Genomic DNA, 18,134 nt, shown 5'->3' with positions numbered 1-18,134 from the left:
GAAAGAATATCCCAATACCTAATCAGTATAGTATCTGAGGTAAATGTTCAAAGGTTTCCAGGGTGAACTTTACCATATATTCTAAAACATAGGCCCTAGCGTTTAAGTTCTAGAGCACACCTTTAACTTACAGTTGACTATAAACATGAAGAGGTAGTTTATCAAGCAGTTAAGAGCACAGGTTGGAAGTTTAACTGAATCTCAGTGCTGTCACATAACTAGCTATTATTTATATAATATTTGAACATCACTTATTCATTTCTTGTCTAATTAGAAGAGTTGATCTGAGTATTAGATGGTAGGAAGGTAAAGAAATTAGTATCATGTCTGGCACTAGATAGAATTCATATATTAATAAGCAGTAATGTAACTTACTCTTATATGCCACTGTGTAAAATAATTTAATTCTCTTAATAATCTTATGGGAAAGATATATTAAGCAATATTATTTTCATTTTATGGATGAAGAGCCATACATTTACAAAGATTCAGTGACTTATTTAAATACCTAATGGATGTTAACAGATGAGAATGTATAAGGTAGGATTTAACTCAATTTTAACACTATATCTTTTATTCTTTCTTATTTCATTATGTTACTTCTTATTAAAATTACATTAGATTTGATTATAGAATCCACACCTATATCAAGCAGTCTTTGATCTGTCTGGTTCTCTGAAACACAGTGTTTTCAATTTATAAGAAAGGTAATGTAAAGGTTATATAAATTCATAACATTTCTTATACATTATTTTACATAGATAGATGATTGATAGATTGATACACACACACACACACACACATTTTGTAACATGAACTTTGTTTTGATTTTCAAATGTATTCATCCAGAAATAGAGGGATACATATCCTTCACTTTAACAATATATATATATTTCAACCATTTTTATTTGTGATTACTGTAGGAAGTGGGCTCAAACATTTGTAGGCCATTACAATTCAAGTTCTACTCCCTGTTTTTCAGCTGAGAAAACATATAAACTTTCTAACATAGGTCCATAAGGAACTCTCTTCAAAGGGCATGTAGAGTTCACTTTTGGGATACCCGGAGATTCAAGCTCATTATGTTTAGGGTAGATTCAAACCTAAGCTGAAGAACCAGTAAGAATTGCACTCTATAATAATTACATGTTAAAAATATTAAAAATTATATTCTTGGTTTTTGTTGATTGATTCCTTGTCTGAATAATCTTTACAATGATTCTTTTTTTTTGTTTGTTTAATGTTTTATTTATTTCTAGGAGAGAGAGAGAGACAGCATGAGCAGGGGAGGGTCAGAGAGAGAGGGAGTCACAGACTGAAACAGGCTCCAGGCTCTGAGCTGGCAGTCAGCACAGAGACCGACACGGGGCTCGAACCCACGAATCGCGAGATCATGACCTAAGCGAAAGTCGGACGCTTAACCGACTAAGTCACCCAGGCGCCCCAGTCTTTTTATACTTGGTTTTAAAAATGGGTTATTGTCTATTCACAAATTGCTGATGACACCGATAAAGGTATACTTTTTGAATTAAGACACTATGGTAATATTTTCCCAGTATGTTCACTTCAGTAACTATATCACAAAATCTCTTTTGAATATGTTCATAGAAATATCATCAAATGAAAAAGTACACTTCTGCATTCTGAACTTAAAACAGAAACAAAACTTTAATGTAATGGAATTAAGAAAATTGCATTAACAGAATATTAATATCTTGAAGTAGAAAAGGTATAATTGATTTATCTGGTTAATTAATTGGTTTTGTTTGGCCCTTCCTTTAAAAAATAGGTTGAAAAAGTTCCTGCTCAATTTTAAAAACTATTCAGGAACTTATATACTTTGTGGGTTATTCATGTTCTTTTTCCCACTGCTTCCATCTCAGCCATTCTTCCAGAGGGTGTGCAGAAGAAGGGAAAGGGGAGAATTCAATCAAATATTGATCTTTCCTACCTAGCATGAGAGAAAATGAGAAGTCTTGGCTAACTTTAGGTTTAGTATATATCTAGTTAATTATTTTTATTTGGACTCTCTTATCCAGGACTAATGCAGACAACTAAGTCTTGACAGAATGATCTTAAACCTATAAATAATAGTTTTCTACCTTGTTTAATTATAAAAAAGATTATTGGTGTCAAAATCAAAATCAAAATAAAAACTAAAGTGTCTTTAAAATCTTGGGTTAGGCTTTAAGTTGGTAATAAAGTATGAAAACAAATGTTTTTCCCCATGCAATAGATAAGTATAGAATCTAAATTTACCAAACAATTTTTTCACTATCAAACATAGAGCCTAACAAGAGTAATAGCAACATCGATCCTTATGATCACAAATGAAAGGCAAACCTGAGCGTAAGACATTTACATAACATACAAACTATCTTTAAATCTTACTTTCTGAATATATTTATTTAATGTGTAATAATTTTTACCTGTCCTCATCTACTCTCTCACCTAAATCTTCGGTCTACATATCATCCATATAAATACATTTATATTCTATCTTCTGCATGAAACTTTAGTCAACTATTTTAGTACATGTAGCTCTCTCTTAATACCTAGCATTTTAGATTACATAATGTCTGAAATGAAATAATATTCAAAAATAATGAGACATGCTACTTGCTTATAAGTTGAGGATTCACTGCTTTCCTATCTTATTGAATATGGTTCTCTGATATTTGAGTCATTAACTGTAATAATAAGGTCCCTGAGAGAAAAGGGTCATTGCATATGTTAGACACATATTTGAGTAACTATTCTGTTAGGAAATGTAATAAATACTGGGGATACAGAAGCACCTAGGTTGCTCAGCCAGTTAAGCACCCAACTTCGGCTCAGGTCATGATCTCACGGTTTGTGAGTTCAAGCCCCACATTGGACTCTGTGCCGAAAGCTCAGAGACTGGAGCCTGCTTCAGATTCTGTGTCTTCCTCTCTCTCTGCCCATCCTCTACTCATACTCTATTTCTCTTTCTCAAAAATAAACATTAAAAACATTTTTAAAAAATATTGGGATACAGCATGAAAAAAATGAACACATTTTCTTCATTTGTGGAGGTTATAGTCTAGCAAAGAAATTTGTACAATAAAACATAATTAATACAAATATAAATGTATAAAATTATATAGTATCTTAGCAATGAGGAATGCTATGGGAAAAGATAATTAAAGCAGAATGAAAAATGATCAGAAATGCCTGGGAACATCCAAGTTAACCAGGGTGATTAGGGTCCGCCTCATTGATTGGGAAGAAGGTATTTGAGCAAGGACTTGAAGGTGAGAGAGATAGACACACATATGTCTGGACGTCTGAGGGTGGAAAGCAAGCACGTTTCAGGCACAGGGAATAAATAGTGAACGTTCTAAAAGGCCTGAGTATGCCTGGTGTACTCTAGAAACAGCAAGGAGTCCAGAGTGGTTAAAACACAGCAAGGAAGAGTAAAGTAGCAAAAAAATAAGTCAGAGAGGTAATAGGTATGTGTGTGGGTGGTCAGATGAGGGTGTCAATTCATAGGGAGCTTCTTAAGACATTGCAAAGACTTTAGTTTTTACTCTGAATGAAATAAAGTCGCACTGAAGGACATAAGTGTACTATGGTATGATTTATAATTTAAGAGAATCACTTTGGCTCCTGAGTAAGGTGGCCTTTGTAAGAGGGAGGACAACTGGAGGCTGTTATTGTAAAACATGAAAAGAGTTGACCGTGGTCTATTCTGGGTGAGAGCAGTGGAAGGAGAGAGAAATGAATGGAGTCTGAATGTATTTTGAATGTAAGAACAATAGGATTTCCTGATAGATTAGATCTTGACTATAAAAAAAAGGAATCAAGGATGACTCTAGGCTTTTTTGCCCTAAGCAACTTGAATGAAGGGGTTGCCTTTAACTTAAATGAGGAAAAACAATATGCTTTGAAGAGAAGATAAAGAGTTCGCATTTTGGACATGTGTAATTTGAGATGTCTGTTAGATTTCTAAGAGGAGACATCAGGTAGGTGATTTTTATGAATCTAGGGTTCAGGAGAGAGGTCTAGACTATAGGTCAAATAATTGGAGATTCATTATTACATAGACAGTATTTAAAACCATGAGACAAAATGTGAACACCAATGATGTGAGTGAGAAAATGAAGAAAAGAGGACCAAGAACTGAACCAGGAAAGATTCCAAAATGAGGATAGGGAGAAGAGGAAGAATCAACATGAGTCTGAACAAGGTCAATCCAACAAATGGGACAGAAAATTAGTGACTATTGACTTCTAAATGCCAAAGAAGTAAATGTATCAAGTAGGAAGAAGTGCTCAGTTGTTTGAAATGATGCTGATAGGTCAAGTGAGATGATGACTGAAAACTGCCTGTAGATTTAGTAATGAAGAAATCAGGGTGATCTTGAATAAATATATCTATTTTTAATGTTTTTTATTTATTTCTAGGAGAGAGAGAGAGACAGCCTGAGCAGCGGAAGGTCAGAGAGAGGAAGTCACAGACTGAAACAGGCTCCAGGCTCTGAGCTGGCAGTCAGCACAGAGCCCGACGCGGGGCTCGAACCCACGAACCGCAAGATCATGACCTAAGTGAAAGTCGGACGCTTAACCGACTAAGCCACCCAGGCGCCCCTGGGTGACCTTGAATAGAATGACGTTGTTGGAGTAGTGGGCTTGAAGATGAGAGTGGTTCGAGAGAGGATGAGAGGAAAGAAACTGTAGATAGAGAATACAGACAATCCCACCTAGAGTTTTGCTCCAAGGGGAAGGGGTCATTCAGGAAAGAGGAGCTATGAAGTTTTGCTTAGAATGGAAAAAAATAACAGCATGTGCATACACTGATTAGAGTAAACAAGCAGAGAAAATCTTGATTATGTAATAGAAATCAAGGAGAATTATTGGAATGATGTCCCTGGGTAGACAAGAGAGGCTGGTTATTCAGTGAAGAGACTGGCTTTAGAGAGGAACAGGAATAGTTCATCTGTACTAATGGGCAGAAATCAGAGAATATGAGTTCAGATGCTTGTAGATGGGTAGAAATGATGGTAAGTATCTGGGGAAGTTATCATCTGAGAGCTTTAATTTTCTCACTGGAGTAGAATTGGTAACCACAAAGATAGAAGGTGTAAGAGTTGGAAGACAAAGGAAAACAAATGAAATAATCAGCATGAGAGGCAATGGATTAAGGAAGTAAAATACTTTGGAGAAGTGTTAAGGCTGCATTTCAGATTTTCAATCATGAATTTAAAGTGATATCAGTCAGTGTGATGGAGTGTTTTTTTCCAGTTCCTTTAGCAATAGGTAGAGAGTTCGGTTCAAACAAGTTTGTAATTTTACTCAGCCAGCACAGTGATATAAAAGGAGAAAGTGTGTCAAGGGTGTAACTTGTTGAGTGACAACAACATCTAAGCCATATAAAGAGGGAAAAAGAGAAGAAATGAACAAAAAAGCCTGTTTGGATAGGAAGGTTATGTCAGAACATTAATAGACTGGTGGTTTTGACAGGGCTAAATGATGTTTGGACCTCTATAAGAGTAAATCATCTGGTAAAATAGGAGGATGGAGGTAGAGAGTGGGATTCATCAATTGACATGAATTTCTTAATATTCCTGACAGTACCTAGATCAGACCTAGGATAACAACGAAAACTCAGTGTTTATTAAATTGGATCTAATTATATTTTCACATCAATACCTTGAAGCAATGAGCTAAAACACTTTACAAATATGGAAAGAAACTTGATTTTAGTCAGAGGGTTTAGATTAAAAGGTATCTGTTTCTATTCAAATATAAAATAGAGGTCCCTGTGTAGCTCAGTTGGTTAAGCATCTGACTTTAACTAAGGTCATGATCTTGTAGTTTGTGAGTTCAAGCACTGCCTTGGGCTCTGTGTAACAGGTCAGGACCTGGAGCCTGCTTTGAGTTCTGTGTCTTCCTCTCTCTCTGTACCCTCCCAACCCTGCTTATGGCTCATGCTCTGTCAGTGGCTCGAAGATAAATATTTAGAAAAAAACGTAAAGTAAAAGACTTCCTACAAATACCAAATTTTGAATGATTTAGTATTCTCTAATGCATTAAAATTTATCTTTATTACTGGAGTATGTGAGTGGCTCAGTCAGTTAAGCATCTGACTCTTGATTTTGGCTCAGGTAATGATCTCATGGTTCATGAGATAGGGCCCCACACTAAACTCTGCATTGACAGTGTGGAACCTGCTTGAGATTCTCTGCCTCTCTCTGCCCTGCTCGCACCTGCTCATTCTCTCTCTCTCCCCCTTTCACTCAAAATGAAATAAACTTTCTTTCAAAGAACATCCCTTTAATTAAAAAATTACATTTATTGCTTATAAATTTTTTTATGATACAGTACACATGATAATAGTTGTGGATAGTGCATGTTGAAAAGCTTGTTTTATGAATTTCACATACTATCAGTCTAAAAGGTCACTACGTGATATAAGTGCCATATGCTGATAAAAGACAAAAACTTTAATGTTGTGTCTTGTATAAAATAAAGGAAGAAAATAAAATTATGAGATTTTAATATTTTTATCTGATATTTTGTGATACCGATTTTTATAATTGCTTTTATTTTCAATTTTGAGAAGGCAGGCAGGCTATTTATATAGCTAGTAAATTGGATTAAATTTAGGAGCAGATAAAAATGGAATTTTTTGAGGACATGTTATAAGCATCTTGCTTTATTTCATATTTATAACAATTTTATAAAGTGGTTTATTGCTGCCATTTAACTAATAAAGAAACTGAGCCTCGGGGGTGGCCAGGATTTGAAACCAGGCCAACCTTATTCCAAATACTACCAAATTTTATCTATGTTAAGCTGCCTCCATCAAATCTAGGGTTTAAACTACTTTGGGGTATACGTCTTAGCTACCCAAGACTGGTAATGTAACATTTATAACAAAGCACTATATATTGCATTTGTTCCATACATAGTCTCTAGGTCAAATACAAACAAGCTCAGCTTTCTGGAACTCTGAATTCAATACACATTCATGATTGACTATGTAGCATTCTTACATGGTGCACCATAAATTGCATTTGTTCTATAATTGTCTTCAATCAAATTTCAGCTGGTATCAATTTTCTGAAACCTTAAGTGTAGTGCTCAGGAATAAACTTCCTTATCTCTGAATTTAACATCTGCAACAAGTGCAATAAACCTAGTTCAGAATATTTTTATACCATTCAACTGACAGTTATTAGAAGAAATAGGAACAAATAGGAAAGGATGTCATTATGAATAAATTATAACTGATAGTCTGATAATAGAAGGAATGATGGGAAAAACTACAAAATTAATAACAGAACTATTCAAGTCTATCATTCTTGTCTTGTTTAAAGGCAAGCAGCTACACATATTAAAAATAAAAGTTCAATAAGACAACCCATGATGAACTCAAGTCAACCTGGAAAATTTAAATTGCATCAATTACACCAATTTAAAGAAGATAATGCAATATGAAACATCTTGGAACAATTTCCAACCAGAATGATTAAATAAAATTAAATATTTTGATATATAGAAGGATAAATTGTAATTTTATTTAGGAAAATTAGTTTGTGTATAAACCCTCATTCCCCAAAGATATTTGGTAAATAAGGCAAGACTCCACTGAGTAGGAAGCGATGATTAGAGGGAGATTTCAGAGGGAGCAATCTACTGAAGAAGAAAGCAAAAGCATTCAGGAATTAGGTCAGTAAACTTGGGAGAAACTGTATAGGTCAGTTACACCTTAAAAGAAGGAGAGAGAAAAAACAAGAATAAACAGACTGGCATGGTTTGCTTTACCTCTAACCACCAGTGAAGAGAATTGAGAACTGAGTGGGAACATAAGCAAAGATAATGAAAAAGTCTGTTTTATGATTATCTATGTCTATGTCTATTCTAGTTGTATTATTAAGAGAAAAACCAAATACAGGTAAGCTAATCAATAATCTGAGACAGTCATGCAATTGATTCTGCCTTAGGGACATGAATGGCAAAAATTTTGAGAAGTCTTTTTGACCTTGATCAAGAATGAGTTGATACACAGGAATAAATCTGACATAGGTAAAATGAGTTAAAGAGTGATACCTGATTCCCTCTTTTCCTTTCTCTATGTCAAAAACAAGCACCTTTTTTTTTCTTTTATAGTTTATTGTCAAGTTGGTTTCCATACAACGCCCAGTGCCCATCCCAACAAGTGCCCTCCTCCATGCAGAAACAAGCACTTTGAAAAACAAATGTTCATAACAGTGAAATGAACTGTTTCATAATGTAACTTCATATTCAATCAATGAATTTTTCCTTCATTATCAATCAACCACTTAATTGAGCACTTACTGCCTGCACATTGATGGCGACCACTGAGGATCAAGAAACAGTGTATGGTGCAGCAGTTATTGTTCTCAAGGAGTTGATACAGATTCTGGGATGGAGTCAGAGTAGTAGAGCAAGGGGTCACGTGCTTCATTATCATTTCAATTTTGTTCTCTTACAATTTTCCAGGATTTACAGAGACACAGAAGACAGGTTAATCACTCAGCTCAGAAAAGGCTCTGCTGTCACTCAAGGAAAAGTCATCAGTTTAGATGACAGAACAGACCTCAGAAAGATGAGAGAGGGAGGGCAGTTCCATTTTTAAAATATATATTATATTACAGATTGTTAACTCCATCCCCCAGGGAGGAAGTCCTGATGATACACATAAGCATTGCTTGTTGATTTTATTTCCTGATGAAGACATCAGAAAAAGTTAAAAAGTCCTGGCATCAGGCTGAGGAGGTGACAAGGACACAGGCCTGGTATTTGTTGCCATCATATTCTCTAATGGAAATACAGGGAGCCAATCCTCTATTTTACACTGTAATGTTGGGTAGAAGTGGGCTCTACAGAAAGGAAAGGCTGTCTTAGAGTAAGGGAAGTGCTAGTGATTTTTAGATAAATAACACATTAAGAATGCTGTGAGCAAGCCATTTAATAGAGCAAAATAATAAACTTTACTCTAAACAAATGGTCTAATGATTTGCCAAACACCAAAAAGCATATTTATTGTTAATTGAAAACAACTGCATGGTAACATTTTCTCCCCAGCTCATAATAAGGCATCCCAAAATAGACTTCCCTAAGAATTTATATATATACTTCTAGAGTCTCTTTCTCTTATGTTCCAATTTTAAAAGATTTTTATCATTTAATTGGTTACTCATTTTTTATTTTTCTAGTGTATTTGAGAGAAACTGACTCTCATTGAAAGCTGAAGATATTATTTGTCTTCAGTGTTTTGCATGCATTTGGGGGAAAGGGTGGAATAATTGGCAAGTTAGTAAAACACATAATAATGCCTTCAACTCTGATTGCCTTTCATTTTAACTAACAATAGTGATTTTGCCCACTATGATGCTGTTCAAATCTGCTTTTGCATAGAAATAAGTTTTAGAGGATGAGAGAAAAATCACTTAATTGCTGCAGAATTAGAAAGGGCTTTCACGTTAATTCATTTTCATTAAAGTCCTTAAATTATAGTATCAGTTTCTCTGCAGCTATGACAAATCAACAATCAGACTTAAAACTGAACCACTGCCTAATTAAACCTTATCATTCATTGTCTTGCTTTATCACATAAAACAATTTATTCCATTTTGACCATGGATCAGCTCTACAAACAAGCATAGACTATTTATCCAGAGATCACAATATCATAAAATGCATTTATCTCTGATAGACATAGGATTTTTATTTTACTGCTGAATTAAGATCTAATGAATAAGTGACAAAAGATCCATTGACATGGAAAGTGATGCATTTGCCCATGAACTGTTGCATGTAGTTTTGGTAACAGAAAGACTTGAGACAGAAAGGGCACTTTAAATGCAGCATGAATGTTTATTTACTTGTATCTCTCCCCTCTCTGTGTCTTTATATACATATGTATGTTAGCTTATGTAATTATACATTAAATTATTAGTAGATGCTTACTGTGTACTCAATAACCAGAAGATATGTATTTTTATTACAAACAAAAATAAATATTTTAAAAAATGACAATACACTTGGCCACAATGTAAAAGTCAATAAATAATGACAAATCAGTGCCATCGAGACCATGTACTCTGCAATGTAGTTCAATAAAAATAATGTGATGACTAAAAAAGCCTCAAATATGTTAGAATATTGAAAACAACTGAGAAAACCCTAAGAAAGGAGGAGTATGTTAAACCATTGCCTCAGCAGGAGGTAGAAAAGTAATTAACAATGGAAAATAAACAAGACAACCAGTAGAGACACTAACAAGCCAAAGAATATTATTTGAAAGATTAGAAAAGTAGAAAAACCTCTGGCAGCATGGATGATGAAAAAAAGTAAAAAATGCCATGAGTAAACAATATTAGAAATACAAATGATGACATGGTCACTGACATGGTAGAGATTTATAAAACACATAAGAGAAGCTTGTGAGTGATGTTTGACATAAAATTGAGTATCTAAATGATGTCATAGGTGGTTTCCTTGGATATTATAACTTATTAAAAATGACTCAAAATATATAAACGTATAAGGACACAAAAGAAAAAACTGTCACATGCAGATAATATAATTTTATACATAAAAATTCAAAAGAACCCAGTGGTTATATATGGGAACTTATAATTCAGTACCATGGGTGAATGTAAGATCAAGATATGAGGGGCACCTACGTGGCTCAGTTGGTTGAGTGTCCAGCTTCGGTTCAGGTCTTTGAAAATTACTAATATTCCCATATGACATCAACTAACATTGTAAAAAGAACTTTTAAAAAATGAATACAATATAAAACTAGCAACTTAAACTGCTTAGAGATAACTCTGACAAAATGTGTGCAAGTATCTCTTGAAGGGAATCACAAAACCTTATTGAAAGACACAAAATAAGACCTAAATAAAGCTAGAGCTACGTAGTTTATTCATAGATTACAATAGATACTGTCACAAACATAAAAATTCTTCCCAAATTAATCTTTAGGCCAAGTCGATTAAAAATGCCAGTTAATTGTTTACAATTTCAAGGAGGCAGAACTAAAATTCATATGGAAGAGGTGAATACCAAGAATAGCAAGACACTCTTGAAAAAATGAGGTCTTGGATTATCAGATGTTAAAACTGATATTAAGTTATAGTGATCAGGAAAATGAGATATTGGCACAGAAACAGGCAAATGTGCCGAAGGGCAGGAAAGAGTTTGGAAAAATGTCTTTTGTATGTAAAAGAAGTTGAATGAAAAATTAATGAGGAAACAAGGGAATACTTAATAAATGTTGCTGGACCAATTAATCATCTACTCATATGGAAAAATAAATTTTGATTATAAATAGCATAGGAAAATAAGTTGCAAATGAATTAAGGGCTTAAATGGGAAAAGAAAAAACTGATAACTTTGGAAGAAAATATAGAGAAATATGTTTATGATATTAAAGTAGGAAAGAAGTTCTTAAATATGCTTTAAAAATACAGACTATAAGGGAAGAGTGACAAATTTTATTCCATTGAAATTGGCAAGTTCTCCATGACAAATGGCATCCTAAGCAAAGTGAAAAGACAAACCACACATTGGGAGATGATATTTCTAACCCATTTAACCAACAAGGAAAAAGTGTTCACAGTAAATAGATCTTCTGAATCACCAAGAACCTAACAAACAATAAAAGAAATAAAATGGGCCAAAATGAAAATGGGCCAAAAACACAATTTTTAAAGAAAGAATCTATACTTGCCAATAAAAAGAAATTAAAAATGTCAACTTCACTGGTGATAATGAAAATATAAATGATCAATCTACCCTTATATATTCATCTGATTAGCCAACACTTAGAATATCTAATAATCCAAAATGTTGGCAAGAATATTAACAGAGGGAGTATTGATATTTTAGCTGTTATAGTTGCATGTGCATTGATCATTTAAGTACAAATTTCAGAATCATATGTGGAATGAAATACTTGCAGGCATTCAATATAAAAATCCATTCTTTCCTCCAACTCCCATATGCATTCAATCACCAAATCTTGCCAAATAACCTTCTAAATGTAGGTCATGTCTGTTTCCTTCTCACCATTCCAATTGTTACAATCTTAATTTCATCCCTTTGTCTCTTTCCTATACTACTTTAATAGCCTCCTAATTGGTCTCCCTATCCTCACTATTCCCAACACTATCACCAAACTCATCCTTCACAAAGTAACATTAGCACTCTTTCTAAACTGTGGATATGACTAGGTTATTCTCCTATTTAAGGTACTTCAATTGACATAGAATAGAATGTAGACTCTCTAATGTAGCAATGAAATTCCCACAGTGCAGGTTAGTGTAGATGATGAGTTTGGTTTTAAATACATTATGTTTGGGGTGTTGGTGAAACATAGTATGGCTATGTCCAGCCTGAAGTTGGCTATACCAGTCTGAAGGTCAAGGAAGAGACCAAAGCTTGACACAAAGCAGTCATTATCCCGGAGAACAAAGACATTAAATATATTATTATGTGTCAGGTTAGTGCTGGTTTTAGTAGTTATTCATTATGTATTGGAGTGTCATTTCCATCTTTTCCAGCACTCAGTTACATTTAACAGTTCCCTAGGATAATAGGTGGGGAACCTATTCTATGTAGGTCCCTAATGGAATATAATATAAACATGTAAGTATATATTTGTTAAAAGAATGCTTCTGTATAATGCTTACGTCTGCCCAATATGCATTGAGCACCTGGTATGGATGCTGGCTTTTGCTTTAGTATCTCCAAATATGGAAATGAACAAGATATTGCCTGATTTCAAGAGTTTCATAATATAACAAAATATATAAGGATATACAGCAATTAAAAAGTGAGATAAGTTCAAAATAAAAACATATACAAGGCATAAAGTTATCAGAGAGGAATGAACAATTAATTCTCTTTGTGTATAAGGGTCAGGAATGTATCTCAGAATAAATCACATCTGAAATGTCTCTCATAGGTGACAAGGACCCCAGTTAAGGAGTTACAGTCATGGGGAGGAAGGAATATTTTGGGCAGACAAAATAATATTGTTCCATGTGTTATGAGTAACCAGTCTGGCACATTTGGGAATAACATTCTGGCATTACCTGAGGATGAAATGCAAGGGGATATGGGTCATTTAGAGTTGTGGTTACAGAGGTAGATGAAAGCTCTTCACACAAATTGTGTAGATATGTTTTCTATACACAATAATTCACTTATCTAATGTTTAATATAAAAGAGTAATTTTAAATTATGGAAGGAAAACAGTGAACAGTGATTTCAAGTGGCAGAAATGGATATGGAAAGTAAAGATTGGGGGCCACATGGACAATCAAGATCAGATTTAACTTTAGCCTCCAAGTGAATTAGTTTTGTCATAAAAGGTCATGAATCAAATTCAAGCACATTTCAAGCAAATTTTTACCTAGATTGACTAGTACTTAAGTGAGTCCCTGCCTTAAATTAAACATTCTACTGTCTGTAACTAAATGCCAATGCAGACTATATTCCCTCACGCCTTGACTCTTCTACCAGGACTATTCCAACCTTGCCAACGGTGATGCTGACACTGCCTTTATTTTTTCCTGTCTAGTCTTTCTTCCCTTGACAGATTCCCAAAGGATGAATTGTGCTTCTTTTTTTTTTTTAATTTTCTTTTTAATGTTTTATTTATTTCTAGGAGAGAGAGAGACAGCGTGAGCAGGGGAGGGTCAGAGAGAGAGGGAGTCACAGACTGAAACAGGCTCCAGGCTCTGGGCCGGCAGTCAGCACAGAGCCCGACGCGGGGCTCGAACCCATGAACCGCGAGATCATGACCTAAGCGAAAGTCGGACGCTTAACCGACTAAGCCACCCAGGCGCCCCAGGATGAATTATGCTTCTTAAGTAACTGTCTAGATCTCTGCCACAGAATTCAGGGATAGCTTTCTTAGGTACAATTTTGTGCAAGTATTGATGTGTCAAAATCTTTTACTATTTGTGTAACTTCTAGCAATGGCTGATATATCATCGTGTTCCTTAAACCTTTTGTACTAACTTTGCAGACTGTTTTGCCATATCTAGCATGTATTTTTGCATAAATATTTCCAGAATATAGAGATCGTAAGCACAGCAAAAAGTCCCTAATAATATTCACAAGGACTTCTAAGGACGCTCACAGAGTTCTTTCTGACTTGAAGACATAAAATTCACAATTCACTTCCTGGCAACAAAAATGTCCTGATGCAGAGGGCCACTAGGAGTTTTCTTGGGAGTTTCATGTTTATATTTAGAGATGATTGTTTTCTAATACTCTTTAAAAAATAAATATAGATATTTATTTTACTCAGAATACTCAGCTAAAGTGGCCTGAAGACCAAGGGATACATTATATTTGGCCATATGATGTTTCTCAGAAATTGTAATTTCAAGATAGAATTTGATGTATTAATGTATATAGATATATATGTACAGAAATATCAATCCACACAAATATGTAGCCTATAAATCTATTCTTAAAGACTAAAGGTATATTTAATGTCATCTTTCAATGTGTCTAAATTTAGTTGCCATTTTCTATAAGTCAGCATATGAATGGCCCTTTTAGAACTGTCTTCCTGAAAACCCTCTAAGTGGTAAGTCAGGTTGGTGTAGAAAGGTGTGTACACCCTGTTTGCATACTGTTTTCTTTAAATGAAATGTTCTCCTTTACTCAGGTGCTGCTATGCCTCATGGAATTCCTCAAGCCATAGCCCTTATTGAATAATTTCCTAACACTAAAATAGTCTTAATTAACTCTCTAAGAATTTATCATTGAAACTTGTGCCATATAATTAAGTGCCTCATTGTATAGTCTTCATGATATTTATTTGTAGGTGTTAGTCCTATCTCCCTGGTGACACTGTAAATTTCTCCATGACTCATAGACTTGAATTGAGGAAATCACCATCGATTCACACTGGTACTATCAGAAAGTGTTCCATGTTCCAAAAGGAACATTCATTCAAATTCATTCAATAATATTTATTGAGCTTCTATAGTATGCCGCACACTGTTTTAGGCAATAAAGATGTGCCAGTGACTAGAAGAACAAAATTGGAACATTAGCAAATTTTATTCTAGCAATGAAATCTAGAAAATACATAAACAATTTAAGTATGTAGTATGCCAGTTTCTCATAAATACTATAAAGAAAATAAAACAGGGAAGGTAAATACAGTGTGTATCTAGTGGATAATAACAACAGGATCTTAATTTTAAACAGGATGTACCAGAGTTTTGTAGGTATGCTATGTTTACATGTGATCAAGAAATTTTTCTGGTGGTTTTTAATGAGACATTAAGGTCTTTATGTACCTAGAACGTCAAACCAGTCTTATCTAGCTTCTTCTTCTTGGTTTTTACTATGCTTGTTAGTTTTTCCTTTATTTTTTTCTTTTCCTTTTTAAAAAAACACTTTCTTGAAGTATAATTGATATGCAAAGAACCACACATATTTAATACATACAACTTGATGACTTTGGACATATGCAAATAACCAACGATACCAATATCACAAACAAGGTAATAGATTTATCCAAAACCTCTCAGAGTTTCCTTGTGTCCTCGTATTTTTTGTGTGATAAGAACATTTAATATGAGATTTACCCTCTTAAAAATGTTTGAATTGCACAATATTATATTGTTAACTATAGCCACCATGTTGTTGTAAAATGGATCTCTATAACTTACTCATCCAGCATAAATGAAACCTTACAACCACTAAATAACAGCTTCTATGTGTCCTGTCTGGACTTAGGTATCATTTCTTAGGGTAACTTTCCCTAACCCCACCAACTGGATTTATTCTACTAGCATACCTGCCCCTTCACATCCAATGTATTTTCACATGAATTGTTTATTTAAATCATTCATAATTCTAATGTATGATTCTCTAATGTCTGATGCATCCACTAAAATGTAAGGAACTTGTTTTGTTTATGCCTGTTCCTTTGGCACAAAATATATACTTCCTGAAAAAAAAAAAACAACCCAAAAACAAAGCAACACGGATATGCACACACACACAACACATACACAAACACAAATTTAACCAACTTTTTTTATGATTGAGGGTTCATGTTTCATATACTCATAGTGCCTAGATATAACCATTTTTGACTAACCTTTATTTTATTCTAGTACAATAAGGAGCCAAGTTTGTATGGAAGGAAATGAAGATTTATGAATAAATAAGAACACTGGAAATCCCATAATCATTTAAAGGAAAATGTCACCAACATGAATATCAACATTAGCATCAGCATTAACAACATCACCACACATGTGAGTTTGGCCAGAAATATAACAAATACTACTAAGCACTTACTATTTCTCAGCCATTGCTCAAGATGTCTGAGATAGATATATCAGAGACCAAAAGAGAAAATTCTCTCCTGTCTAACAACAGAATTTACAATCTAAGGCAGGAAAAGATAGGCAATAACCATAATAAATAAGTGAATTCCGTAATACTGAGAAGATGGTCAGTGTTATGTGGGGAAAATGGAGCAAAATAAGGGAAATTGGGAGTTCAATTCCAAGTAGGGTGAATAGGTATGCCTCATTGGACATGTAGGAAAAAATTTTACTCTCATTATGAGGAAAATAAATGGTGTAAAGATAGTAAAATGTTCTGCAAAAGATTAAATCACATATCTGAATACGGGGTAAATAAAGCCTGAGTGAGTCAGAGATATTGATAAGTGTAGGGGAGAGAGGTTTTCTGTCTTTGATTTATAGTTTAAGATTTAATGTTTCAATAAAATTAACTTTGAGTTACAACAAAATAAAATAAAAAGTGTTATATCATTTGCTAAGAGAAAACAAAGCATGTCTTCAGTTAAAAATTCAAATTATTTAGAGATAAGATGAGAATCTTACCATTTTTACTGATGTCGAGTTCTTTAAGATTAACTAAACTAGCAATAGTGGTTGGCAGATTTGAAAGATCATTATCAGGAATACTTAGTTTTCTTAGAGCTTGACAGTTGAACAATTGCTGTAAAAAAATAATGATTAATTAGATTTCAATTTGGTTAAATGCATTCATACATAAACTCAGAAACAAAATTCAAATCACCATCTTTATAAATGGGGTAATCAAAGGGGCAGCTGCAAAAGTCTTACCTTCTTCCACACTCATGTTCTGAATTCTTTTCAGAATGCTTCATTTTCCATCTGCATGTTAGTGCCTCACTATTCTCTGCTATCCAAATTCAAAACACAAGGGTTTCTATTTCTTACACCTCTGTGTACCATTAATGTTCAATTTGCCACTGATCCTACTGATTTTTTTCTTTCAAATATTTTCTGGAGTTGTTCCTTCCTTTCTATTCCCACAGCTACCAGGGTAACTTCAATTCTCTTTCTCTGCAACAACGTATTACTTCCATTTAATCATGTTTGACAGTTATTTATTTAGCATGTAAGTACTGCAAAACAATTGGATACATGGGTTCACATTTCTTTTGTGTCTCTCCACAGTGTTTCATAAACTTCTAGAAAATAAAACATGTAACCTTTTTTATTTAAAAAATTCTTTTAATGTTTATTCATTTTTTGAGAGATGGGGGGGCGGGGTGGGAGGGAAAGAGAGAGGGAGACACAGAACCCCAAGCAGGCTCCAGGCTCTGAGCTGTCAGCACAGAGCCCAACATGGGGATTGAACTCATTAACTGTGAGATCACGACCTGAACTGAAGTGGGCCACTTAACTGACTGAGTCTCCCAGGTGCCCCAAAACATTTAACTTCTGATATTTAGTTTAAAGAAATCACTAGTGATTGGTTCATTTCTGTCATCAGTCCAAAGTACCTCATGGGGAAGAGCTAACTGCTAAAGCAGTGGTTCTCACATCCAGCATAGTTTTAATCACTGGTAAGTGGAGGTGCTTATTTAAAATGTGGATTCTTGGGCTTTACCCAAAGGAGTACTGACATGATGGGTCTGGGATGGGGCTCAAAATCTGCATTTTTAAACAAGCATTCTAGTGATCCGATTATTTTGATGTGGGTATTTCCAGTACCATATTTTAGGAAACAATGTTAGATTTTTTTAGTAGTAGATTTTTTAGTCAATCTTATTTTGACTACTCAAGATACAAACAGTTGGGGCAGAATTTTTTT

The 18,134-nt window shown here is 34.2% G+C and overlaps 1 protein-coding gene across 3 annotated transcripts in view; it reads right to left on the bottom strand.

Annotated features, from left to right (window-relative positions):
- Positions 1-18,134, bottom strand: part of LRRC7 (leucine rich repeat containing 7) — a 561,823-nt gene that overhangs the window by 287,157 nt on the left and 256,532 nt on the right. For all 3 annotated transcript variants that reach the window (XM_077776423.1, XM_077776421.1, XM_077776422.1), the window contains exon 7: positions 16,892-17,009. In XM_077776423.1, the coding sequence (XP_077632549.1) occupies positions 16,892-17,009 (118 nt within the window). The remainder of the gene's footprint in view (positions 1-16,891; positions 17,010-18,134) is intronic.

Source organism: Crocuta crocuta, unplaced genomic scaffold (genome assembly GCF_008692635.1).
Source record: "Crocuta crocuta isolate KB4526 unplaced genomic scaffold, BGI_CrCroc_1.0 scaffold342, whole genome shotgun sequence".
NCBI classification, from domain to species: domain Eukaryota; kingdom Metazoa; phylum Chordata; class Mammalia; order Carnivora; family Hyaenidae; genus Crocuta; species Crocuta crocuta.
Note: the sequence above shows the minus strand (reverse complement) of the source record. Positions and strands in the feature narration are given on the sequence as shown.